This window comes from Drosophila mojavensis, unplaced genomic scaffold (genome assembly GCF_018153725.1).
Source record: "Drosophila mojavensis isolate 15081-1352.22 unplaced genomic scaffold, ASM1815372v1 contig_136, whole genome shotgun sequence".
Taxonomy (NCBI): Eukaryota; Metazoa; Arthropoda; class Insecta; order Diptera; family Drosophilidae; genus Drosophila; species Drosophila mojavensis.
The window spans coordinates 13358249-13385098 of record NW_025318667.1 but is presented as its reverse complement, the minus strand read 5'-3'; the positions used below and the strand labels follow the sequence as shown (position 1 = coordinate 13385098).

General features: G+C 38.9%; 1 protein-coding gene across 1 annotated transcript; it reads left to right on the top strand.

Moving 5' to 3' along the window:
• Positions 1 to 1431: 1431 nt before the first annotated feature.
• Positions 1432 to 6910, top strand: LOC6583750 (AF4/FMR2 family member lilli). The gene is made up of 3 exons (XM_044008167.1): positions 1432 to 4303; positions 4361 to 4882; positions 4916 to 6910. Exons 1-3 carry the CDS (start codon positions 1607 to 1609, stop codon positions 6581 to 6583), a joined length of 4887 nt encoding a protein of 1628 aa, XP_043864102.1. The 5' UTR covers positions 1432 to 1606; the 3' UTR covers positions 6584 to 6910.
• The last annotated feature ends 19940 nt before the right edge of the window (positions 6911 to 26850 follow it).

Sequence of the window (26850 nt, the reverse complement as noted above, 5' to 3'; positions counted from 1 at the left end):
TGTGAACGGAGTGGAGCGGCTATTTTAGCTTTTAGCGCCCTTTTTTGTTTCATTTTCTTTGTACATGTAAAATAAATATTAAAAAAATATAACATACGGCAAAAATCAACAACAAATTTTTGGCAACACTTTTCGGCAAAAAAAACTATTTCGGACTTAAAGAAAAACGAGAAAAAAAAGAAAGAAAAAACACTGATAAAAAGTTAATCAAATAATTGACGCGTTTTGTATTGTTTTTCCATTGTGTTCGTAAACATTTTTTTCTGTTCAACTGCAGTTAAAAAAAAAAAAAAACAAATCTTACGGAAATTCTCAAGTGATCATGGAGTGAACAAAATGTAATGTAACCAAAAGAATGAAAACGAATAACCAAATGCTAAAAGGCAACGATCAAAGAAAGAACTAACCGGCGAACAGCAGACGAAAGCGAACCGAAACTCTTTCGCGCTCGCAAAATCAAAATTCTAAATTCAAAAAGTAAAGAGAAAAAATACAAAAAAATCAACATCCCAGCAAATCTTCAAGTTCTTCGTTTCGGTCTTTTTTTTATGTTATTATTCTTCAGTTGTTTTGTGTTTCGGTGAAGCAGAATAAGAGAAGGAGAAGAGAGAGAGAGAGAGAGATCAGCAAGCCGCTAAACACAAAAACTGCACAAAGCGAAGGCGCAGATAAGTAAGCAAAGCCAACATCAACAACAACAACAGCAACAACAATAATAATAGCAGCACCAACAATATCAGCGGCGAAGATGGCGATCATGATGACCAACTGTCCATCATCATCATCGTCTTTGCCAATCAAATTCATAATTGTTATGTAGCTGTATATATTTCTAAATATATATGCATATATATACGTATACTGCCATTTTTTTTTTACAAGTGTATGTGTGTGTGTGTGAATGCAAAACTATACGAACACTATGAACATAAAGAAATGTGAAAGCTACAACAGCAGCAGCAGCAACAGCCAACGCAGTCGCAACTGCATGCCTAGAAGAGAGCACACTGTTAAGATCAGATTTAACAGCTGCTAAAGCAAATGCAAATGTTAAAAGAGAATCTCAGCACATTTTGGATGCTTGTATTTGTTTTTTTTTTTTTGCTATTTTTTTTTCTCGATGAACAGTGCAAAGCAAAGTAACAGAAGCTGCGGCTGCGTAGAGCTCTGCTGCTGTTGCTGATATTAAGTGATCGTTTTTTTAAAGTCTCTTTCATTCTCTTTTGCACCTTGCTGTGCTCTTCGAGCCAGAACCGTTATCTGAGAACTCAAGTAGTGCATGTGCATGTGACTAGTCTATATATATGTACATATGTGTCTGTTTTGTAAAAATTTGTAAATTAAAATTTAAAATTTATTTTTGCAGTACAAATACAAATACAAATACAAAAAAGAAAACCAAAACGAACGGCAAAGCAGCCAACGAATATTAAAAACAACAGCAACAACAATAAATTATTAAAAAAAACCTCACACACAAAAAAAAAAAAAAACATCTTAAGCAGCTGTCGAAGCAGCAACTAGAACAACAGCAACAATTAAGAAGCAAGCCACATGAGCAGCAGCGCGACGCCAACGCCGACGCAAACGCCAACGCCGACGTTTAATGGCGAGCATAAAAAGTGAAATGCCGCCACTGCACGCGGCAGAGGCGCTCGCTGCTAGCAGCAGCAGCAGCAGTAGCGGCCCAACTGATAGCGGCGGCGGAGGCGGCACAGCAGCAACTGCAGCAGCAGCAGCAACAACTGCAGCAGTGGCCGCAGCAACAGCCACAACAACTGCATCGGCAGCAACTGTTGCTGGAGGTAGTGCGCCAGCAACGCCGAATGCGAATGCAACAATCAGCGCCGCCGCGGACTCCAGCGATAATCAGCCAGGCACGCCGCAGCCAACAACACAGCAACAATCGCTGATGTCAGTGGACGCACAGCAGCAACAGCAACAGCAACAACAGCAGCAGCAGCAGGCGTCGGGGATAACGCATCAGCCATATGCAACGCATCACATGTACGCAGCAGCAGCGCAACAGCAACAGCAACCACCACAGCAGCAGCTCTACGGCGGCCTCTACGCCAGCGATATGCAGCAGCAACAGCAGCAGCAGCAGAGTTACGCGGCCAGCAGCTACATCAACAGCTACGAGCAATTCTATCAGCAACAGCAGCAGCAACAACAGCAGAGCGCGGCTGACTATGGCGGCGCCTATGTGGACTACAGTAAAGCCTCGGCGGTGCGCTATCATCCGTATTTGCAGCAGCCAACGTCGGTGCTGCCAACGGCTGTGGCGGCAGCAACTGTTGCTGCCGTCGACGATGCCACAGCAACACCGGCGGCCGCAGTAACGACAACAGCAGCATCTGTTGCTGCGATGAGTCCGCGCGTCGTTAGCAGCAGCAGTCCCACCTCCACCTCATCGCATCTGCAGCTGAGCAGTGCCACGCCCAGTTCGCCGGGAGGCGGCTGCAAGTTGCAGTGCAAAAAGTGCGGCATCTTGAACACTAACGAATCGGAATTGCAGGAACACATTGCCAACGTGCACGGAGAATCGCCATACGGAAGCAGCGGCTATGCCAGCTCGCCCTACATCAAGGAGGAGATGCCGATGCCGACGCCAACAGCGGTGGCCGCGGCAGCAGCAGCAGCGGCGGCAGCCAGCGGTGAGCTGCTCGACTTGGACTCCCAGAAGATGGTCTATCACCAGCAATTGCTGCAACAGCAACAACAGCAGCAGCAACAGCACCATCACCATCACCACCACCTCCAACAGCAGCAACAACAACATCCGCAGCAGCAGCATCAGCAGCTCCATCAACACGACGCTGTGGTTGCCGGCCTGCCATTGGCATTGCCCGATCCATTGCATTCGATGCAATCGATGCAGCAACGTGCGCTCCACAGTTGGGAGCAACAGGCCACGCCCACCGAGGGTCTGCCCGCCTATATGCAGCCGCTGCTGGAGAAATCGCCGCACTACTACGGCTCGCCCAAACAGTCGCCGTATCACCCATCGACGGTGGTGAAGCAGGAGTATGCATTGATCAAATCCGAATATGCCGACTCGCAGCATTATGTGGACAAATCGTTCGATCCGACGGCAGCCGAGGTGACCACCAGCCCGGCCGAGTTTCCGAGCACCACAACAACGGATGGCAATGCCGTGGGTGGCAACGCTGGCACCGCATACCGTGGCTTCGAGCCGCCCAGCTCAAGTTCGGTACTGCCGGCGAATAGCCTCACGGCCAAGGCGGCCACCTGGAAGTCGAACGAGGCGCGTCGCCCGAAGACCTACAATTGCACCGCGTGTAACAAGTGGTTCACCAGCTCGGGCCACCTGAAGCGCCACTACAATACGACGCTGCACAAGAATGCGGTGAAGTCGAGCGGGCAGCCGGATCCGGCAACGTTGCCCATATCAGCGCATCATCATCCTGCACGTGATCCCGTTACGAAGACCAGTCGACGCGGCAATGCGGCAGCAGCGGCCGCAGCAGCAGCGGCAGCGGCGGCAGCAGCAGCAGCAGCTGCAGCAGCTACACAGGAACCGCCAGCAGCGGAGCCGCCCAGAAGTCCGCCGGACTATGGAGGAGGCGGTGGCGGTGTTTGTGGGGCGACGGGCGTGCAGGTGGGCGCCGCCATGTCGCAGTATTCGGCCTCGCCGTCGCCCACCGCTCAGCAGCAGCAGCAGCAGCAGCAATTGATTGCCAGCAATGGTTATGCCAATGGCCACGCCCACTATCATGGCCATTACAATATCCAGCAGCAGCAGCAGCAGCAACAAGTGCAATCGACGACAAACGCTTCACCACAGCATGCTAATAGCAACAACAACAGCAGCAGCAGCAACAACAGCAGCAGCAGCAACAACAACAATTCCGTTTTGAACGGTCACCCAAACGGGCTAGCAGGTCCCTCCGCCCCAATCAACAACAACAACAACACACAAATGCCGTCCTCCCAAATGAGGGGCCTGCTGAACAACAACAACAACAACAAAATAACAACAATCAACAACAACACAACAACAACAATAGCCACAACTATAAAAGTCGAGCAAATGGAGGACAGCAGCAACTCAGCAATGGTCATGGAACAGGAGCAGGAGGAGGAGCAGCAGCAGCAGCAGCAGTTGGAGGAGCACCAACAGCAGCAGCAGCAGCAACACGTCTTGCTGCAACATCACCCACTGGAGCAGCAGGAGCAGGTCAGTTATCTGCTGTCGCGGCCCTATCACAGCAGCAACAGCAACAGCAGCACCACCATCACCACCACCAGCACCACCATCAACAGCAGCAGCAACAGCAACAACAGCAGCAGCAGCAGCAACAGCAGCTCGCCGCCTATTACTTACCACCACCACCAACAACTGCAACAGCTGCCGCAGCAGCAGCAGCAGCTGCAGCCGCTGCAGCAGCAGCAGCAACTGGAACAGGAGCAGCAACACCAATCGCACCACCACCAACTGTTGCAGGCAATGGATTTCTCGCGCACCCAGCCGCTGCTGCCGCCGCCGCCTATGGCAGCGCTGCTGCCGCCTATAACAATGGACTACAACATGCTGGCTTTGGATATGCAACAGCAGCACAGCAATATGCTGCAGTGCAGCAGCATCAGCACGCCGCAGCAGCCGTTGCTGCCGGTCACTATTACCACCACGCCCATCCACACGCCCATCCCCATGCACACCCACACGCCCATCCACACGCCCACCACCCACACGCACATCAATATGGACATGGAATGCACCACTATGCAGCAGCAGCAGCAGCAGCAGCACTACCTGGCACCACAGCCGCTGTCGCCGCTGCCGCAGCCGCTGCAGCCGCAACAACTGTTGCTGGTGGACAGCAACAGCAGCAGCAACAGCAGTACGGCCAGCAGCCATACGCCCAACAGCAGCAGCAGCAGCAACAACAACAACATCAGCAGCTCAGCAGCAACAGCAACACAGGTGGGGGCGGCAGCAGCAGCAGCAGCAGCAGCGGCGGCGGCAACATCACCACCGCCGCACATCATCACCAGCAGCAGCAACAACAGCAGCAACATCATCAGCAGCAGCAGCAGCAACATCTCCAACAACAGCAACAGCAACATCTCCAGCAGCAGCAACAGCAGCAACAGCATCCTGCCATGCTATCAGCAGCTGCCGCCGGTGCTGGAGCACACAATGAGCTATCACACTATTATTGGTAACGAGCCGGGCCACTACGACACCTACACGACCAGCGACGGCCACCAGATATTGCAGCTGATGCCGGCTGCCTCGCTCTTTGCGCCCTATGCACCACTGTCGCCCTATTCGGTGGCTGCGCAGCGCTCGCCGCAGGAGGGGGACTTGCCGCCGGTGCATACGCTAACGAATGCATTGCAGGCGCAGCAGGAGGCGCAACAGCAGCAGCAGCAGCAGCAGCAACAACAGCAGCAGCAGCAGCAACATACAACTTTAACGCTGTTGGCCACGCCCACTCCGTATTCGCCCACAGTGAGCAGCTCGCGTGCAACGCCAGCCCTAGAGCTTGATATGGCATCGCTCATAGCACAGCAGCAACAGCACGACTACGAGCAATATCAGTTGCAGCAACTCGAGCAGCAGCAGCAGCAGCAACAACAGCAACAACAGCAACATATTGAGCAACAGCAACTCGAGCAACAACAGCAGCAGCAGCAGCAGCAACTCGATCAGCTGCAGCTGCAACAAACTGTTGCCGTGCTGCCCAAAAAGCGACGCGCTGCCGTTGCACTTTCCTCAACAACAACAACAGGAACAACAGGAGCAGGTACAACAACTGTTGGTGGTCCGCCCAGCAAGCGACGACGCAACAGCAGCATCGGCTCAACATCGCCACACTCGACCACATTGCCATCGGGTCGTATCAAGTGCTTGGAGTGCGACAAGGAGTTCACCAAAAACTGTTACCTCACGCAGCACAACAAGAGCTTCCATTCCGGTGAGTATCCATATCGGTGCCAGAAGTGCGGCAAGCGTTTCCAAAGCGAGGATGTTTATACCACGCATCTGGGCCGCCATCGCACCCAAGATAAGCCGCACAAGTGCGAGCTCTGTCCAAAGCAATTCCATCACAAGACCGATTTGCGGCGACACGTGGAGGCCATCCACACGGGCCTCAAGCAGCACATGTGCGATATCTGCGAGAAGGGCTTCTGTCGCAAGGATCATCTGCGCAAGCATCTCGAGACGCACAATCGTCCACGGGTTGTTGGCAAAAAGGCAGCGGCAGCTGTTGCTGCTGCGGCTGCTGCTGCGGCTGCTGCCGCTGCAACAGCCAAAGCAGCAACGGCAGCAGCTAAAACAGCAGCAGCAGCAACAGTTGCAGCAGCCAACATTGCTAGGACAACAGCTGACGATGTTGCTGCTGACGATGATAGTTTGCTAGACGATGATGAAGACGATAATGATGTTGAGCAGCAACAGCAGCAGCAACAGCAGCATCAACAACGGCAGCAACTGTTGCTGAGCGGCGAGCATCATTTGATTAAAAACGAATTTGTTGATATTAAGAATGAGTACGAGGAGGAGTTCACGGAGGACTTTCATATTATTGAAAAGGATATTGAAATGTATTGAAACGGGGGGATATATATATATACATATTTATAACTGAATACGCATATATATATAGAGGGCACAGGGGGTTGGGGGATTGGGGGGTTTTATTTGGGGAGGGGTTACTCAGGGGATGGCTGGTCTTCAAATGCAAAACGCTTTAAAAAAATACAAAATGAAAAAGGCAAAAATGGAAAAAAATTTATATATATATATATATTTAGCCTTTTATTCCCATGTTTTCAAATTCCATTATTTTAAATATAAAAAAACAAACAAGTTTTTTGCTAACAAATCTTTATTGCGCGTTCCAGCAATAAATTGTTGTTCCAAAAACACACAAACACACACACAAAAAAAAAAACACATTTTTTAATTTTTAAAAATATCAAACAAATTTTAAAAAGTTGATAAAAGAAAGCCTTCGGCATTTGAAGACACGCCCACTCAGCACAGCTGTTATAAAAACTAAAACAAAACTTTGCCATATGAAAAGAAAAGAAACAAAAGCTATAACTATAAAATATGCTATATATACCCACATATATATATAAATATATATGTATACAATTTTTTTTTTTTTTTTAATTCAGAATTCCTAATTGTTGTAGCAGCAAATTTAATTTAATTGAAGAAACAAAAACCTATGTTAAATTGTATTATTATTATTAATTATGAATTAATTAATTGTCGTAGAAGTTTTTTTTTTTTTTGTAATTTTTATTTCCAATTATATTATACGTATTATTTGTATTTTTATTTTGTTATATGTAAACTTAATGTTTTAAGGCCGTGCATACCTCAAAGAAAACAAAACAAAAGAAAGATTGAAAAGAAGAAACGCTTAAAGAATGCAAGAAAACAAACAGAAATCAGGGCAAACTATATATACTATATATATATGTGTGTATATATTTAGTATATATATATATATATATATATATAGATACTAGATGATCTACTGGATCTATAGTACATTGTTTATATTATTATTTTTTTGATTAAACTAATTTAAATGCAATTGTTGTTTATTTTCTGTCAGCCTGTAAACCATACACATATGCCATACATATATATGTATATATATAAATATGTAATACCAATTGATATGTATAAATATATCTATATATATATATATGTATATATATATATACATATTTCTTTTAACCTACGAAACGCCAAACACAAACACAAAAGAAAAACGCAAATATCAGGGATAAAACTTATAATTAAACCAAGTTAATGCTTATATATATACATACATATATACATATATATATGTATTTAATATATTTATTATTATTAATTTTTTAATTTATGCATTTGCTTTGTAAGTCCCAAAATAAAGACATGAAAAAAAAGACCCGCAAATAATAAAAAGAAAACAAAATTAAATATTTCATTTTATTTTTTTATTTTAAATTTATAATTTGCCTTAATATAATACTCAAAAATATAAAATTATAATAATTTGCCATTAGCTTTATGTTACCCACTTTTTCCTTACAAAATACGCTCCAAACACACATACATATATATATGTATATAAATTAATATATATATATATATACCTACATATATAATAATTAGCTTCTATCATAATTTTTTTTATTATAAAACTTTTTTTTTGTGTGTAATTAGCGCAACAAATTTGTTTAACTATATATATATATATTTAGCTACTAAATGAATATACATATACATATATTAAAGTGAGAGAAGAAGAAGAAGAATAACAAAGAAGAAAACGAAAAGATAAAAAGGAATGCGAAGAGTGGAAGTAGAAGAAACGCTTTCCGTACCAAGATCTTAAAACAAATGCAAAATAAATTATTGAAAATGTTTCAAGCCAAAAAAAAAAAATTATAATTTCTTTTTATTTTGTATATCTGAAATGCTTTATTTTTTTTTTTGGTTATATTTTTATTACTATTTCTTTCAGTTATTATTATTGGATAAACAATAGATACTAGATGAACTGGAACAAGACTTTTGATATTTGAAAGCGGAATATGATATATAGTATATTCCACTGAAAAAAAAACCATAGAAGAGAAAAAAAATATTTAGTTTATATGTTTATATTATTTTCGTATTACTTTTTCTTTCAGTTATTCGGTTTATTATTATTTTTTTTTTTTTTTTACTGAATGACCTGGAGTAGTATTAAAGAGGAATATGGTATAAGAGATAGAGAGAGCGAGAAAATAGTTAAAAGGAAGGAAAACATAATTAATGTTCTTTCAGCTATTTATGAAATTATAATATTTCGAATGTGAGTTTAGCTGGAAGACTCTTATATACAAACATATAACAATTATGGAGCATACATGAAGCTTGCACTGAATCAAAGTTTCGAGAAGAAATTTTACAAGTTTGCGGACCATAAGTTATACAGTTAGTCAATAAAGTCTATGTACATTAGCAACGTACGACATTGCAGAGCTCAAATCGAATCAACTCTTTAGCTTTATATATATTTCTATTCATATTCAACAGGTTTATGCTCTTCTCACACTCCTAACTGAGCTCCTAACCTAGCTAAAGATTTTAGATCTTCAAGAGTCAAGCTCTCTTGAGCTTATGCAGAGTCGAATCAAACAGCTGCCATATATTAGAAATGTCAGCAATATACAGTTTTACATAATGTACATATACATACATGATACACACACACATATATATATATACATACATACATGAACCATGTGATAAGGGCATTTAAATGTCGCTCAGCGTTTTTTTTTTTTTTTTTTTTTTTTTTGACTTCTTGTTAATTTTGTTAATTATTTTTGTTGAATTTTATTTTTATATTTATTATGTTGTTCTCTACATTTGCTGCTTTTTCAGTTTCTGTGATTGTTGTTGTTGCTAGTTCCAAAGAAATTACGTGCGTGTGTTTAAATATTTTTTTTTTTTTTTATTTCTCTCGAGTCTCGAAAGTGGAGAGAGACGCAGGCAAATTGAGGCAAGGCGAATTTTTAGCGATGCGCCGTTGATTGTGTCCAAAAAGAAAGAGAGGCAAGCATATACTATATATATATATGTAGGTACATATACACATGTATGTGTGTGTGTGTGTGTATATGGACTACAAATTTGGACAGGATAAATGCGTTGCAAAGCTTGAGCTGCTTGACTAGGCTCTAGATCTTGCTCTATATATCTCTATCTCTTACTCTCCCTCTCTCTCCTTCTTTGTCTTTAAATATGTATGTATATAGATAATATATCTATTGGTAGTTTTGTGTTAACTGTCATTATGGCGACATTTAAGTGCCTCAGCAACAAATCATAAGCAAAGTATCTTTGTATCTGTATCTGGCAAATACTAAAAACGAAGAAAGACAAAAAAAAAAAAAAAAAAAAAAAAAAATGAAAACCGAAGACAACGCCAGCAACAACATAACACGCACACATGTTGCCAGCTGCCTCGCGCGCACTCTCTCTCTCTCCCTCTCTCTCTCTCTCGCCTTTTCTGTGTGTGTGTGTGCAGGAACAGCAGTAAATAGCCAAAAAAAAATACACACACACACACACACACACTATATACACACACATGGGCAAAGACAAAGTAGAAGAGACAAACGAAAAGTGCGCGCCACAGCAAGCGGCAGCAGCACGAAGCAAGCAGCGAATGTATCTCAAAGATACGCAAACAGCGTAGCCAAGCGACGCGTCGCGACGCGACGCCGAAGCCGAAGCTGAAGTTGAAGTTGAAATTGAAGTTGAGCGCCTGCGCGCCTGCGCAGCAACAGCAACGGCCACCAACAACAGCAACAACAACAACACCAGCAGCAACAGCAACAGCAGACTATGGCTATGTCATCATAACATACAACGACGTCGTCGTCGTTTGTACACTGAGAGAAAGACTTTTCTGCTCAGAGTAAAATCCTGAAAAAATCCTAATTAACTGTCAAATTAGCTGCTGATTTGCTTGTGTTTGAATAGAGCTATATTCTATATAGATGCATTTGATATAGTCTATATATGTACATATATATACATATGTATTGATATAGGGATGTACCTACATATATCTTAGCTATATAGTAAAAGGTAACAGAGCTTCAGATCTAGACTTGTATACCATATATATAGCCATACATATATGGTAGTTGCCTATTTTTTAACAATTATATTTATATAAATAATTATATTTATCCACATTTATATTTGTTCATATATAAAGTTAGCTGTTTTCTTTATTTTCTGCCAACTTTAAATCAAAATATGTGCCTTAAAATAAATGAACTTAAAAATGTTATTTGTTTAATCAACTGTTTTTTATTTCCTATAATCTAAATAAGCTATATTAAATATATATATTTGGTTTGTATAATTTTGTATTATTTTTTATATTCTAGTATTTCAAATATTATTATTATTATTCGTTTTTTAGTATATATATTTATTTATTATTGCGCTCTCTTTCTCTGTCTCACTGAGTCTCTGCTTCCTTTCCAGTCTCTCTCTCTCTCTTTCTCGTTCACTGAGTCCCTTTTCAGTCTCTCTGTCTTTCCCCGTCTCTATCTCTCTTTCTCATGGTCCCTCACTCTAGCCCAGTCTTTCTCTCTCTCTCGTTTTCTTCCTGTAACTTCACAAACTAAGAAACAATCAAAAATACTTTTACTCAATTGATGGAGAATGATCGAGAAAGGTAGAGTCAGATCGAAGAGGGTAATCTAATAATATAGGGTATGCAATGATAGCTTCGAGATTTTACTACATTAGAAAAAAAAAACAAAATTTTGCTTTGGCATTTCGCTCAGTGCATTTGTATCTGTGAATTCCTACTTGCTGCTTCTGCCCTTTGGCTGTTGCTGTTGTTGTTGTTGTTGTTGTTGTTGCTGTTGCTGCCGCTGTTGCCGCATTTGTTCTCGCTGTGCGTTTTTCTTACGCGGTTTGTTTGTTGAACATCAAAACTGGTTTCCTGTACATATGCTCATCCAGCAACAACAACAACAACAGCAGCAACAACCATCTGTAATTTTAATTTTTCGGCAAGGCAGAGATTTCGATCGACGACGACGACGACGACGTCGCTGCCCAGGTAGAAATTGTGTACCTTTGTATTGTTTGCTTGCCATGCGTGTGTGTGTGTGTGTGAGTGTGTGTGTATCTTGAAGATAGCTGGAAGACAGTAGACACACACACACACGCACATACTCATGTGACTGCTCTCTTTGTGTATCTGTGTGTGTGTGTGTGTGTGTGTGTGTGCGTGTGCGTGTGTGTGTGCGTAATCCTTGCTGCCTTTTTCATGTTTTTCTGCTGCTTCGTCGTCTGCTGCTTATGTGTTGCAACAACAACAACAACAGCAACAGCAGTTACCATGATTCATAGTTGTTGCTGTATATAGCCAGCTATATAGCTCTATATGTGTGTATGTATCTATGTATCTGCAGCTCCTTTCAATGCGCAGCCACACAAAAAAAAAAAAAAAAAGAAATATAATTTTTTTTTTTATATTTATTTTTGATATATAGAAAGATCTCTGCAGCGCTCTTAACTGTGCACAATAGCTGCCTGTCAAGGCTTTTGTCTGCACATAAATATGTGTGCTAGTGTGTGTGTGTGTGTGTGTGTGTGTGGCAAATATCTGTGGCATACATTCTCATAGAACAGCCGTCGCTGTTGCTTGTTTTGCTTTGCTTTGGGTTCGTTTCTTTTCGATCGAAGCAGGATCGTTTTAGAGCTGCTGGCCCAGTTACCAGTTACCAGTTGCCAGTTGGCATCTCTTCGAATTTGCTGTAGTTACAGCCGGACCACGCCCTTGCCTAACGCCTTAACTGTTACAGTTAACTTGTCAGATTTTTATATATGTGTGTATATTTAGCTTTTGCCCCTTTTTTTGCTGACAGTTGATTGACTGTTTGATTAACCCATGTTGGCCCCTAACAAATCTTCATGCACATGTATATACATATGTATGTATGCGTGTATTTATATCTATGCATTTTGGCATTTGTGCCTGGTTCTACGAAGGGTTGGCCACGCTGACATCTAACACAAAAACTCAATCAAATTAGCGGCAAATGCGAAATTATGTCAAGAGCAACTCCGCATCCCCTCGTCTTCCGACTCCCGCCCACCCCTGAGCCGCCACCTTTTTTTCCATCATTTGCCACATTTTCCATTTTCCATTTGCCATGAAACTGTAAATTGTCTTTCATTTCATTTGACTTTTCCCTTTTAGCCGCATTTTGTATGTTTTTTTTCTTCCTTTCTGTTGTTTTTTGTTTTTTGATTTTCTCTCATTTTCTCTTCTTCTTTTTTAATTACCAAACATTTGACAGCATCCTGATGCTTATATTGTGTTCTCGAAAGAGTATAGATACACACACACACACACACACACACACACACACACACTGGCAATCTTAACCTTTTTTTTTTCGGTTTTTCGACGTGAATTTTATATGCTAGAAAAATCAACCCTCGAAATAGCGTTAGATATATTTGATTTTTACAACATTCGAAGATGAGGAAGAAGCAGCACACATGAAAGAATAGGAGGTGGAAGAAGCAGCAGCAGCAACAACAGGAGCAGCATCATCGTATGGCCGCCATTCCCATGCTCAGCTTCATCAGTAAACATCTTTGAGAGCATCTGCCTCTTGCATTCTCTCAGTCTCTTCCCCTAAATTTCCAGCTATCTATACTGAACTCACATTATTCAATTGCCAATAATGGACTACGTGAAAATTAGAACGCGACTCAAAGTGCTCTAGCAATTGTATTAGGGAAAGAAATGGGAAGGAAAGGAAATGGAAAAAAATCAGTTGAGAAATATGGAGGATATATTTAGAGGAAAGAACTGTATTTATTTTAATTTCATTTTAGATATTATTGTATATCTAATTACTGATGTTTAATTAGTAATTATTAATAATTAATTAGCGATTATTCAATTACTTTTTATGGTTATTATGAAACTTCTTTGAGTTGCTGTTCTATTCTTCGAATATTGGAACTCTAATATTTTTTTTTACTATATATATATATATATATGTATGTGAACAGTAGCATTTCGTATTGCTCCAATTTTCGGAGTTAGTTCAGTTTTTGGAGTCAGTATAATATAATTTAATTCCGACAATTTATTAAATGATCTAAATTACAGCTAATATAATAATATAATGTTAGTCATTGTATTGTTATCATTATTATAAAAATCATTATTCATTATTTTCTGCTTCTTTAAAGACTTCTAATATTATCTATTACATATGTTAGCATTGAGTCTCTTGATTATGCAAATACAATCTGGAAGAGAAAAGTTCCCAAGCAATTCCAACTGTGAGAAGCATAGAGAATACCCTATGAAAGTTACCTTATAGTATATACAGGGTATCTAACAATTAAGCAATTAAACAGTCAAACAGTTCCCACACATGCTTTAAATACATATGTATACATAAATATATACATGACTTTAGCATATAAATATACGTATGTATGTGTGTGAGTTTGTCTGTGTCTGTGTGTGCAGCTGTTTAATTATTATTAATTATTATTCATTAATTTGCTGAAGAAACCACCCACAAATGCAAATGCATAGACACACACACACACACACACACACTAACGCGCACAGACACATATACAATCCGTTAGTTGGCAAACAAAAGACTTAGGCAACGAACTTGGCCGCAGTCGCTTCCTCTGCCAAAAAAAATAAAATAAAATAAAATACAAATACAAATAAAAACAAAAACTATAAAAAATTTCCAAAATCATAAAAAATAAAAGCACAACAGGCTAGCAAGGCTTCTCTAAATATGTATATATAAAAGAGCAGCTATAAGGCATGTGTGTGTGTGTGTGTGTGTCTGATAGCTAAGAAGGAGCGTCAAATGGCGCACAGCTGCGCTACAGTCACAGCCAAAGCTAACAAAAATTTTGTTGTTGTTGCTCAGAAATTGTTGCTACATTTGGAGTTGACTCGAGTTGACGTTGTCGTTGTTGTAGTTGTTGTTGTTATTATTTCATGTGTGTCCTAATTCCAATTCAACAGAAATTTGTGTCTCACAATCACAAATTTTTATATACATACATACATAAATATATATGTATGAGTGTGTTTGTATATGAAGTAAAGCGAAATAAATCTTAGAGCCGAGAGGCAAGCGAAACGAGTTGAAAATAAGAAAAAAAATTATATATATATATATAAATCTAAAAAAAAGTTTAGCCTAAAGTTTTGTGTAGTTGTTGTTGTTGTTGCTGTCGGCGCTTTATCCGATTTTTGTGCTCTGCGCTGTTTGTTGTTGTTTTACTTTTTTTCTTTTTGTATTTTTATGACGAGTTTCCGCTAATTGCTGATGCGCTGCAGATTAAATGAAGCAGCGACAACAACAACAACAACAACAACAGCTGCGCTCAAATGGGGAGCACGCCCAAGGCATCGAAAATGTAACAAAAAACAAAGCGAGAGAGGGAGGGAGAAAGAGGATAGGGAGGGCGGTAGAGAGCACGTAGTACAGCACAAGACTTAAAACTGAATTTTAGAAAATTTCGATTTATTAATGCAAAAAAAAAAAAAAAAAAAAAAAAAAAAATGAATAAATTACAAATTTCTCAGTTAACTTTAGCCTAGCTTCACTGTACATAGTTAGAGCTGATATACTAAAGTTAGTTAGCTATTGCCACAACTGCCATCGATTGTCAGAGACAAATCAAATTGGAGATTTAGTTTTGAGAATGCTGGCTAAAGCCCAATGGCTCAAGCGAGGTGTGTGCTACACTGCAAAAAATTTATGGATGAATATATTTTGCTATAACATTTTTTATAGAAGATATGTATATCATTTATCTATAGAGACGTACTCGTATAAAAGGTTGAGCTAGATATTCAAATTATTTTATTTTATTTTTTTTTAATTTGATCTATTAGAATCTGCATAGAAGCACGCTCTATTTATATGGGGTATATTGGTTTTTGGGCATATTTTTCGTTTTAGTCAATGAGACTTGCAAGTGTGTTATATGTAGAATATATGTAGGCATACATGTACATATGTACATATGTATTTATACATGCATAAGATAGATCTATAAATGCAATTTAAACAAATATAGTAAAAATTTATTCTAGGAAATGAAAGTCTGCTCATATGACGATATATGTATATGTGTAGATGGTTATATATTAATATAAATATATCTACATTTTTAAATTGGGTAAAATTTTCCATATTTCTAAGCTTGGCTTTATTGGGCTTTTCAATGATATATGTATATACTACTAAATTAATAAATACAGCTGTGTATATAGCTACGCCCATTTAAGCGAATATCGGCAGAGGCATGGCTTCTAAAGCTATACGCCTTAGCATCGCTAGATCTAGACATAGGAGCTAAGCAGGAGCTCTAAAAATATGTGCTATAAAATAACAAAAGACATCCCCTCTGCATTTGGACAAGAAGCTAACAAACATATTTAATTTATTTTTCATAACGAACGAGTATTGTGCAGTCGGGTTTCAGGCCAATGAGAGTAGACGGTGGAGTTGAATTGAATTGAAAGTGAGCTACAGTTGGGGAGAGAGCTAATTCAATGAGAGTGCTGCCCGCTTACAGATTCAATTAATTTGATTGCAATGGAGCGATATTTTATTTTGTTGCAGTGAAGGGCACACACACACACACACACAGCGATGTAGAGCAGTGAGGAAGGGGTAAACCGAAATTAGAAATGGAAAAAAAGGCGTTTCGTCGTGGTTGTTACCTCAATTCCTCTCGCTAGAGTTGCTGTTGTTGTTGTAGCGCTTAGATTGTGGACAACAACAACAATAAAAAACGAGGAGATTGACGCTGAAGAAGAAGAAGAAGAAGAGAGAACAAAATAAAAGAGAATTATACGAATTATAAGAATTACGCTGAAACTGAAGAGAAAGACATCTGATAGATATCAGATTATGCTCTGCTGCTGCGCTGCTGCGCTGCTGCCTTAGCCTAAGCTAATAATGCTAGCCATCTGTGTGTGTGTGCGTGCGTGTACGTGTGTGTGTGTGTGTGTGCATATGAGCATAATGAGCTATAATTGGATTAAAAAAAGATTTATTTATTATATTTCATTTGGTATACAACAATTTTACATTCGCCTGCGCCAGCTGCCCGAGAACTGAGAATTGAAAGTCGAGATTCCGAGTACGAACTTCTCGGAGCTCGGACATTGACTAATTAGCGCATTTGTTTCTTAATTACTCTGGCCCAAAAAATACATTTGCATTAATCTCTCTCCCTCCTCCCTCCGCTCTAACACTCTCTCTCTATCTATCTCTCTCTTTCATTGCCTGATTGCAGCATCCAGCAACAGCAGCCAGCGTCGGATGACAACGAAGCGCCAATATCAGCTGCAAGGCCAAAACCATAACCAAAACCAACATCAAGTCCAAGGCCATGGCCAAGGCCAATGGCAATCGCAATCGCAATCGCAATCGCAGCATCCGAGCATCCAGATGCGGCATCACAATGCCCACAGACGTCTCAAAATTTAAATGAAATTATTTATTTCGGCACAGTCCCGTTGCGGGGGGCGACGACGTTTTAGTATTTAAATTATACCAACTATCTAAATTACGTATGTATTGTACGATTATCGAATATCGAATAGTTTTAATCTAACCCAAAAGAAAAAAAAAAAACACCCAAACTACCTCTATAGAATCACACACCCATATCCATTATCCATATCCATGCTCCCATCCCCCATCCAGAAAATGAAATGTGTGCCAAGGCAAGGTTCTACAAAATCTTCCATCAATTATGGCATCGATGTTTTTTGCTAAATTTATATAGTATTTTAAGCACAAATACTTTCGGCTGAATAGCATATTTAGCACATGTACTAAATGTTTAGTACAATGTTCCGCCAAGCACATACGCGAAGGCAGCTTGAGAGCTGAACCCCCAAAAACAGTTGTATACAGATGTACTAAAAAGTACTAATTACTAAAATTGATGTACTAAATATAATGTGCCCAAAAAGATTAACTACAAAGTATGTAGTATTAAATTGAATGTACTAAAAACACGTATTTTATAGAATGTTTTAAAAAGGCGCACTTCGACGTTGTACTAAAAAACATTAATTGTTTTTACTTTTAGCACATCTGCATAACAAAGTACAACATGTGTACTAAATATCGAAAACGGAACGCACAATTTTATAAAGTACATCAAAATATTTAGTACTACTTGCAAATGTATTTAAAGCTGTATTAGATGTACGAAACTCTTGTTAGAAGGTTTTTAACTGAACATGAAAATATCAACATAAGCAATTTCACCACTGTCTGTACTAAACGTACTAAAATCGTTATAGAATTGAGTACATGTGCTAATTGCAAAAAAAAAGAGAAACAAATCAATTCAAAATTAAACACAGCAATTTAAGCAAACATAATGAATATAATAATGGTTGATGTACTAAAACTTGTGCTAAAAACGAAGCAACCAACCAAGCAAAGCATACATAGGTGAGAAACATAGCTAAAGCAAATGCATTGTACATATGAAATGTGTATGTGTTATTCACGATTATTTATATTCGCAACTAAATAGATTTTTTTTGTTATACATTTTTTTTCTCAAATATTTTTTGTTGAATACTTAAGCTCCTGCTACATATACATACATAAAACTAATATCAACAATGTGCATATCATTTTTGTCGGGCAAGTTAATAACAATAATTAAGCATAAATAGCAAAAAGGTTAACTAAACAAAATGTGAAGAATACGAAGAAGAGGAGGAGAAGAGGAGACGAAGTAACCAGCACAAGGCAATAATAATTCTTTTAGTTCAATTGATTTCGATTGGAATTGAAATTTTGATTTCAAGCAAATTTCAACTGTGCAATAAACGAAACGAGAAAGAGAAGAGCAAAACTAAATTTAATATACATATATACAATTTTTTTTTTTTAACTATATTATACATATGCATATACATATATGTGTGTATGTATAGGAACTTTTAGTGTAAGCGCAGCATAACGAATACCTCAGCCAATAGACTATATATATAGCGCAAATAACTCAACTGCAGCTCAAGCAACTACCTCGTTAACAATAATAATGATGATGATGAAGAAGAAGAAGAAAAATATATATCAACTATATATTTATATATATAAAACTCACGAATACGTAAAATCTAAATAAAACAAAAACCAAAAAGTTAAATTAAATGTACATTCAATTTTAACAAATTATATATATAAATATATATACAGATATATATATATATATATATATATATATATATATGTACTTTAGCGCAGCAACACGCCCCCTGCCCCGCCCATGTTGTCATCGGTTTAAATTTGAATATTTATATATATATAATGATGAAAAAAAAATACTTTTTGGCTAACTCACAAATTGTTGCACAAATGACAACGGGCGTGTCTACCCATGGGCGTGGCTTTTGGCTGGCGCTGGGCGTGGCAAGTGCTGCCCACTAACCCTTAAAGCGAAACTAAAAACAAAAGCAAAAAACATACGAAATGAAATGTTTGTCAAACCTAAATGTAGTTGTAGTTGTGCATCTATTTCAACAACGAAAACTAATTGAAAATTATTATAAATAAAAAAAAGAAAGCTAAAAAAAAAAAATAAAACGTAATTTAAAAATACATTTTAAACAGACATTTTTTTAAATTATACTCTTTCAGTTAATATATATATTTTTTTGTTTTGTTATGTTGAGAACTTGAAGCAATAAACGAAACAGGCGAATTTTCAGTTCACTTAATGAAACACACATATTCGCGTTCTATGTAGAAACTACATATGTTACAATTTTTTAGCAATTAATTATGATTAAATAATAATTATTAAATATATATATATACTGAATACATATATGTATATGTATATATGTCTGAAGTAGAGCAAGATAAATGACAAAGTAAATCAGTTTTGAGAGCACCAAGTGAAAAAGTTGAAATACCCTTGCAGGCATATACCAGATATACTATAATATGCTAAGTTGTCCAACTATAAATAGATCAACCTTATACATGACTCTAATTCTAATGAAATTTTGAATACATTCTTAAGCAATTTGAAACCTTTCTCATAGGACAGCTATGTCTCGATGTGTTGTAATCAGCTAATCCATTTGATTCCATGATATACCGTAACTTTAGCTACCAGAAGCAGTTGCAGCAAGTTGCAAGCAAATTGATCCACTAACTGCCGAGTTCCTATAGATATTTGGAGAGTTGGTCTGCAAGGGTTATAAGACTAACATAAACAATTTAAGCAGAGCTGAAAACACGGAATAACTTTGCTTCTAGTGTACAAATCTAGAGCTATAACTAATATATACATATATATAAAGAATGCAACAACAACAACAAACTAACTACAACAGATAACAATAAAATGACAAGGAACCGTGTACCTCTCTCAACACCTGGCTAAGGGCAACTCGAATTTAGGATTCCGATTTCAGCTTCTAGTCGGCGTTAATAGTGTGTGTGAGTGCATGTGTGTATGTGTGAGTGAGTGAGTGTATGCCTGTGCCTGTGTGTGAGTGCCTGTGCGTGTGTGTGTTAGTGTGCATGCGTGTATTTATACATTTTTACATAATCCATAACATATATACAAATATATACAGTAATAATTTTTTGATAGCGAGGTGCACTCTAAACGTTTTTATGGTAATCGATAATCGATAAATCGATCAATTGCAAACAAACAAAAAAATCCATTTGGTATATGTATAACAAATTTTCACTCTATAAATGTTTTTCCCCCAAAATTAAACGGTAATGTGTTTGTAGTAAACGGCAAAAATCTTTCATAAAAACAAAAACAAAAACAACAAGAAAACAAAAAATACCAAAAAAATGAGCTCAGCTTAAAGATGAATTTATGACACAAAGATAAGCAAAGAAAAGAAAATATAATTACTTATAATTATGATATATATGTATACATATATATATATATATATATATATATATATATATATATATATATATATATATATATATATATATATATATACGTATATACAAACATATATATGTATACATATATAAGCACAGGTATTTACGATATACCCACAATGCAAAATGCGAGCGATCAAGTCAATGAGAGTAAAAAAAAAAAAAAAAAAATATTGTCATAAACAAAAATTTGAGAAAATATAAATATATATATACATAAAAAAAAACGATTTTTTTTGAGCCGAAATAAAACATAAAACAATGTAAACTACATAAATCAAATGATTTTTTATTTGGGTCTATGAATTCATAGATATTAGGAAAGGAAACTTTAGCTCTGGTTAGGTTCGGTTTCCTTTTGCCAGGTTCTGTTACAATTTGAGCTGGCCGTTGCGATGGTACATAGTAAAAGTAGTATTAGATCACCTCTCCATATACTACATGATCCCCTGCAGCATCATGTGGACTGCTTATTTTAAGAAGAGACCCTATGGTAAAAGATGAAGCGTATTTTACAAATCCATAACTTTACTACACTAAGCCCATTGAAAATGGGAAATCAGGGTATAATAGTTTTATTAATATTCAAGAATAGTTAAGGAGTTTTGGGAAAAGATATTACATAATAAATAACCAGAAATAATATATTTATATTTATTCAAGAATATCTGCCTTTTCGCCTTGGTTAAGTAATCCTTACTAAATATTAGACAATTGTGGTTCGGTATAACTGCTCTTTAGATCTATATGAGCTCTTATCGAGTCCTAACCTCGTGTCGCCTAAGGGAAGCCACAGAGGATCAAGTCAAGACATCATTAGGAGTCTTGTATTTGGCCAAAAATTTAATACCAATTCCTTTTCTGCCTTTTTGGTGTATCCTAAAATCGAAGACAGGATCAAAAGACATCCAGGCAATAATTTGTGCCAACATAACCCCAAAAATAAAATCAAAAGTCGAATGCACATAGCTCTCCCTCAAAAAAAATCAACATATATAATACTCTGAATATATATATGTAAGATATAACTCGTGTATAAATCCATAGGTCTATTGCTCTATAGGTGCATCTATAAATCTATGAAAATTGTTACATCTATATCTATGTATATAGATATATAGATCTACAAATCTATGGATCTACATCTATATAAATAAATATACATATAATAATATATATATATATATGTGGCTCTACAGATTTATACAGATCTGCATATTTATTGATCTAAAATGATTGTACCCCGCTAAGCCCATTCATATAAAACCTTCTTTTAAATACATAGCAAATATGATGAATAGCCAACATTCAACTCGAGGAAAGTTCAACTCAAAGTTGTTAATGATGTTTACAAGGCCGATAATGAGGAATGCTGAACTTGAACTTGAAACTCGCTTTCACAAATGACGTAAAATACAGCTACAAATGAGCGAGAGTACTCGATGCACTCACACACACACGCGCACAATTGCAGAGGCACTTGTGTGCCCTGGGAGGGGGCCAGAGTCAAAGTCAATGCCAGAAGAAGCAGAGGCAAGGGCAAGGGCAAGGGCAAGGGCAAGGGCAACAGCTAGAGGCAAGTGGCCGAGCCGGAGGCGCAATCACGCAGACCGTGTCCAATTAAAAGGCGCCGTACATCATTTCGAATGCAGCACCAGCAAAATGGAAAAATCTACAGGTGGTGGCGACGCCAACGGCGACGGCGACGGCGACGGCGACGGCGACGGCGACAGCGGCGGCAACTTTTCAGATTTGAGTTTCCTGCACGGCAAAAGGAAAACTGGAAAATAGAGAAGAAATTGAAAAAAGTAGGCGTTTATCGGCAGGATAGACAGGAATGAGAAAAAACAAAGAGAAAGAGAGAGAGAGAGAGAGATGGGGGGGAGGGGAAGAGTGTGTGTGTGTGTGAGAGAGGGAGAGAGTGCAGACAGAAGGCATTTGCATTGTCAGCTAAACAGGTTGCACTCACACACACACACACACACACACGCACGCAGTGAGAGCGAGCGCAGCAAGGACAGCGCAGCGATCACAATTTTGTTGTTGCTGTTGTTGTTGTTGTTTTTTTTTTTTTTTGTCTTCTTTCTGCGCATTTCGTTGCGTTGCCGTCTGCCTGTCCCGACAGTCCCGACTGTCTCGTTCACCGTTCCCCCTGCCGTTTTCAGCTATGTCAAATTATTGTAATTTATTATTGCATGCCAAGTTAATGAGTGCGCTCTCTCGCTCTCTCTCTCTCTCGCTCTCGCTCTCACTCTCGCTGCTTTGCTGAGAGCCAACTGCTGCTGCTGCATGGAACAATGAAAATCGAAAATTCTTGTTCGAAATGCGAGAAGTAGTAGTAAGAGTGGAAGAAGAAGAAGAAGAAGAAGAAGCAGATGAACAAGAAGAAGAAATAGTAGTAGTAGTAATAGTGGTAGTAGTCGAAGAAGAAGAACAAAGATATTTCAATGCACACCTTCCTGCATTTAATCCAGTGGAAAATCAGAAAATAATGCGACAGGCAGGTAGAAAAACCGTTCAAGTTCATGTTTTCTTGATTGCCTTTTCTTTCAAGCATTCGAGTGCGTGTGTGCGTGTGAGTGTGTATGTGTGAGTATGTTGGTTGGGTTTTTGTTCTGTTCCTCTTTGGCTGCATTCGCCTACGAAATGGAAAGCTAATCAAATTGAGGCTGGTCAAGAGCGGAAGACAAAGAGCAGAGTGGTATAGAGGCGTATTTTGTTAATGAAAATAACTGAAGCTTGCAAAGTTCCCCCTCTCTCTGCCTCTCTCTCTCTCTCTCTCTCTCTTTCTCGCTCTCTGCATCTGTTCCACTCTCCGCTGATCTGCAGCTAATTGAACTCCCGCCAGGGGGCGCATTTGCAGGCATATGTTTGCTGTTAACGGCCATTCCTCCCTCTCTAACTGCCACCCTCTCCCCTCTCTTTGGCGCGTCCATTGAATCGAAAAACCTTTTAAAGCGCTTTGCGCTGTAAGCAGCGCCTAAAAGCAGCTTACACTCACACTTACACAAGCACACACACACACACACACATATATAGAGAGAACATTTTTGCATAGCAAAAAAGGCAAAGCAAAACCTGCCCCAGAGAGCCAAAAGTTTTCTGCACGATTGCGATGCCCTTTCAATGCGTCCGAGACCACACGGCCCATTTACATACATGTACGCCCAAGGGCAGGAAGCTGGGGCATATTCCTCCACCAGGCTTCCACGCCAACTAATCCCATAACTTTTCATTGTGCAAGTAATTCGCAAGCGCGCGCCTGTGTGTGTGTGTGTGTGAGTGTGTTTGAATATGTGACAATTGGTATGTGTGGGTGTGAAAACTACTAGAACTAGATTAGAAGGGGCGATGATGTTGTTGGAGACCCGGCCTGACCGACTTCTTGGAATGCCCTACATGAGTACAAGCTGAATACTTAATGAAGTAGAGCATCCACTAGTTTTCTCTCTTTATCCACTGATACACATAACTCTACACTATCTAAAATTACTCTAGGCTACATAAATTTAATACCTCTTTGAGTCTTGGCTGTACTTTAACAGCTCCTATATACTGTGTAACAACTCTACAATTAATACGCCTCACTTTACACAACTCTCCAGTAATCTGCATTATCCGCTTATTTTTTTACTCTGCTAAAACTGAGCTCAGCATTACTTTTGTCTAACTCTACACAACTCTACGCCAATTTTTACAACTCTACACCAGTTTTAACAACTCTACACTCCCCTATATCTAATTGCTTTCCACAACTTTAACTGCGACACATTAAATAAAAACTCTATATTACCTGTATATCGTTGTACACAACTCTACACAGGTCTCCACTAAAATAGATTTCTCTACACTACTCAATTGATATTCTCCATAACTTCTAGACTGTACGCAACTCTCCAAAATGGTGTCTTACGATTCTACAAAGTCTCCACTTAACTCTACACTAAATGCCATCGATTCCATGCTCATTGAGCTAACTGAATATCAGTTTTGACGAATTGACCACACAAATGACCATTGCCCAACACTGATTTATGTCTATTTTTGCTGCTGTGTAGCGTACACCAACAACAACAACAACAGCAACAACAAGAATAACAATAACATATTGATCCAATACAATAGTATATGTAAATTTTTCATAGATTAAATATATTTACATATACGCACAAGTCCTTGAAAGCCGCTCAACACACACATGGCTCAACACACATACACGCACACACACACATGCCCCTCATTCCTCCAGCCCCTTTCTCCGGCTACGCTCCCCTCTTCTGTTCAGCCTTGTCAGCGACAGGCAGAGAAGCGACGACGATATCCTGGCTTTTTTTTTTTTTTTTTGCTGCTGCTGCTGTGTGTCCTGCGTCCAGGAGCTCCGCTTCCGTTTGAATAAAACGCATTTTTCAAAGCATGAGCTAAAAATGCCAATGTATGTGTGCATGAATAATGTACATACACATGTGTATATATATTTATATATACAAATACAATTTACATATGCGTGTATGTGTGTGTGTGTGTGTGTGTGTGCTGTAAGCGTTTTTGGCCAGTTGGCAAACAGAGCGAAGCCAAAGCGAGGCTCAGCACAGGCGCCAGAGCTCGTTGCCAGTCAAATGTCTCCCCACCTCGCTCCACTCAACAGTCGTAACCCTATGCCAATATTGAAACTTTCAACTATATATATATACACACACACACCGACACAGCTATATACACACACTTGAATTTGTGTGTGGACCACTTTCATTTTTCATCTGCTGCCTGCCTGGCTGGCCTCCTGGTCGAGACGATAAAAAAGCTTAGGCTTATGCTTTCGCACATTTTAAGCCAACCCCCCAACCCCCACCGCCCAACTACCACCGCCCACACCGCCCGCGTGTCACACACCCCCGCCCATGCAGACCCACTCAGCCCCTCAGCTTCGGACACTACGAGAGCATAAGAGCAGCGTCTAGTGCAAAGCATGCGTAATTTTTGCCAGAGGCAGCAATACAGTAAAGACTCGCCTTAAGGAACAGTTTCTCTTGGGAAATGGAAGGGGCAAAGGAGCTGAGGCACTCAAGATTAACTGACTCCATATGGAGGCTGGTTTCGGGAACTAATTTGATCAGCTCGTCAGACTGGTTCCATACTGGCTCCTTTATCCAGGCTCAGTTCATGAGAGTATGTTTTTGTTCCTGTGCTTCCCATAGTTCCTTGTTCATCTTTTTTATCCTCTTCTGTTCAGTTTCACTGTACCTAAAACAGCCGCACATGTGCCCGTGACGTACTTCTGTTAAATATGTATATACACACACGCGCACACACACACACCCACAGAAGCACCACCACTCACCCACCCACACCCCTCACCTATGGCACAGCCTGCGGCTAAGCTGTCCGGCAACGAATTGCGTTTTGATTTTGCATGGACTTTTAGTCAGAATGAGAAGAAGGAGAAGAGTAGGCAGAAGTAGAAGAAAAGGCATAAAAAACAAAACTTAAATTGTAAATGCTATTTGAAATTTGAGGCACGCTTGTGTGTGCGTATGCGTGTGCAGCTGATTCCATTTAAATTTTGGAGTTGACTTTAAGTTTAAACTTTTCTTTAAATAACAAATTTTAGAAAATCGCAATAAATAACAGCAAAACTCATCAGCCTAATACACAAGGGAATTCGCATGACAAGAAATATGAAATGTATATGTATATATGTACATATGCTTGTTAATTAAACGTTGGTTGACATAGCGTTTCGACATGGGCAAGTGATATTCATAGAATAATTTGAATTTGGCGCGCTTTGTAATTACTCAATATGAAAGCACAACGTTGGCAGCGTTAAGTTCATAGCATGCGTTGCCAACTATTATTAATTATCGATATGTTTGGTTTTAGCACAATTTGACGATTGAACGACTTAGTTCGGCTCATGAACTATGAACTATGAGTTAATTGCTCACCAATAGATAAATAAAATTATATTATAAATGTATTTGCCTTTATATATATATATATGAACCTATCTTAATTTTTAGTAAATTATTTAATTGAATTGAACTAGATATAGTCACTGCATTTGTATACATATACAATTTAATTACTTACGTATCTATATGAATATGGAATCGTAACCAAGCCAGAATATGTTTTATTTATACGATGATATATATATATAAAATATATATGTATATTTATTTTTAATCTTTTTCCCTTTTCTTTTGTTAGTTAGTTAGTGGCTTATTTACACATTTTTTTTCCAAATTTAACGTATTAAATGATAAAATACTAAATGCGTTTGGTATTTGAAAAACTGGCTGAACAATCTGTTAA

Coding starts and splice junctions, on each gene's coding strand:
- LOC6583750 (XM_044008167.1), top strand. CDS start 1,607: ATGGCGAGCATAAAAAGTGAAATGCCGCCACTGCACGCGGCAGAGGCG. Junction 4,304..4,360: donor ACAGCAGCAGCAACAGCAAC/AACAGCAGCAGC, acceptor CACCACCACCAA/CAACTGCAACAGCTGCCGCA. Junction 4,883..4,915: donor GCAGTACGGCCAGCAGCCAT/ACGCCCAACAGC, acceptor AGCAACAACAAC/AACATCAGCAGCTCAGCAGC.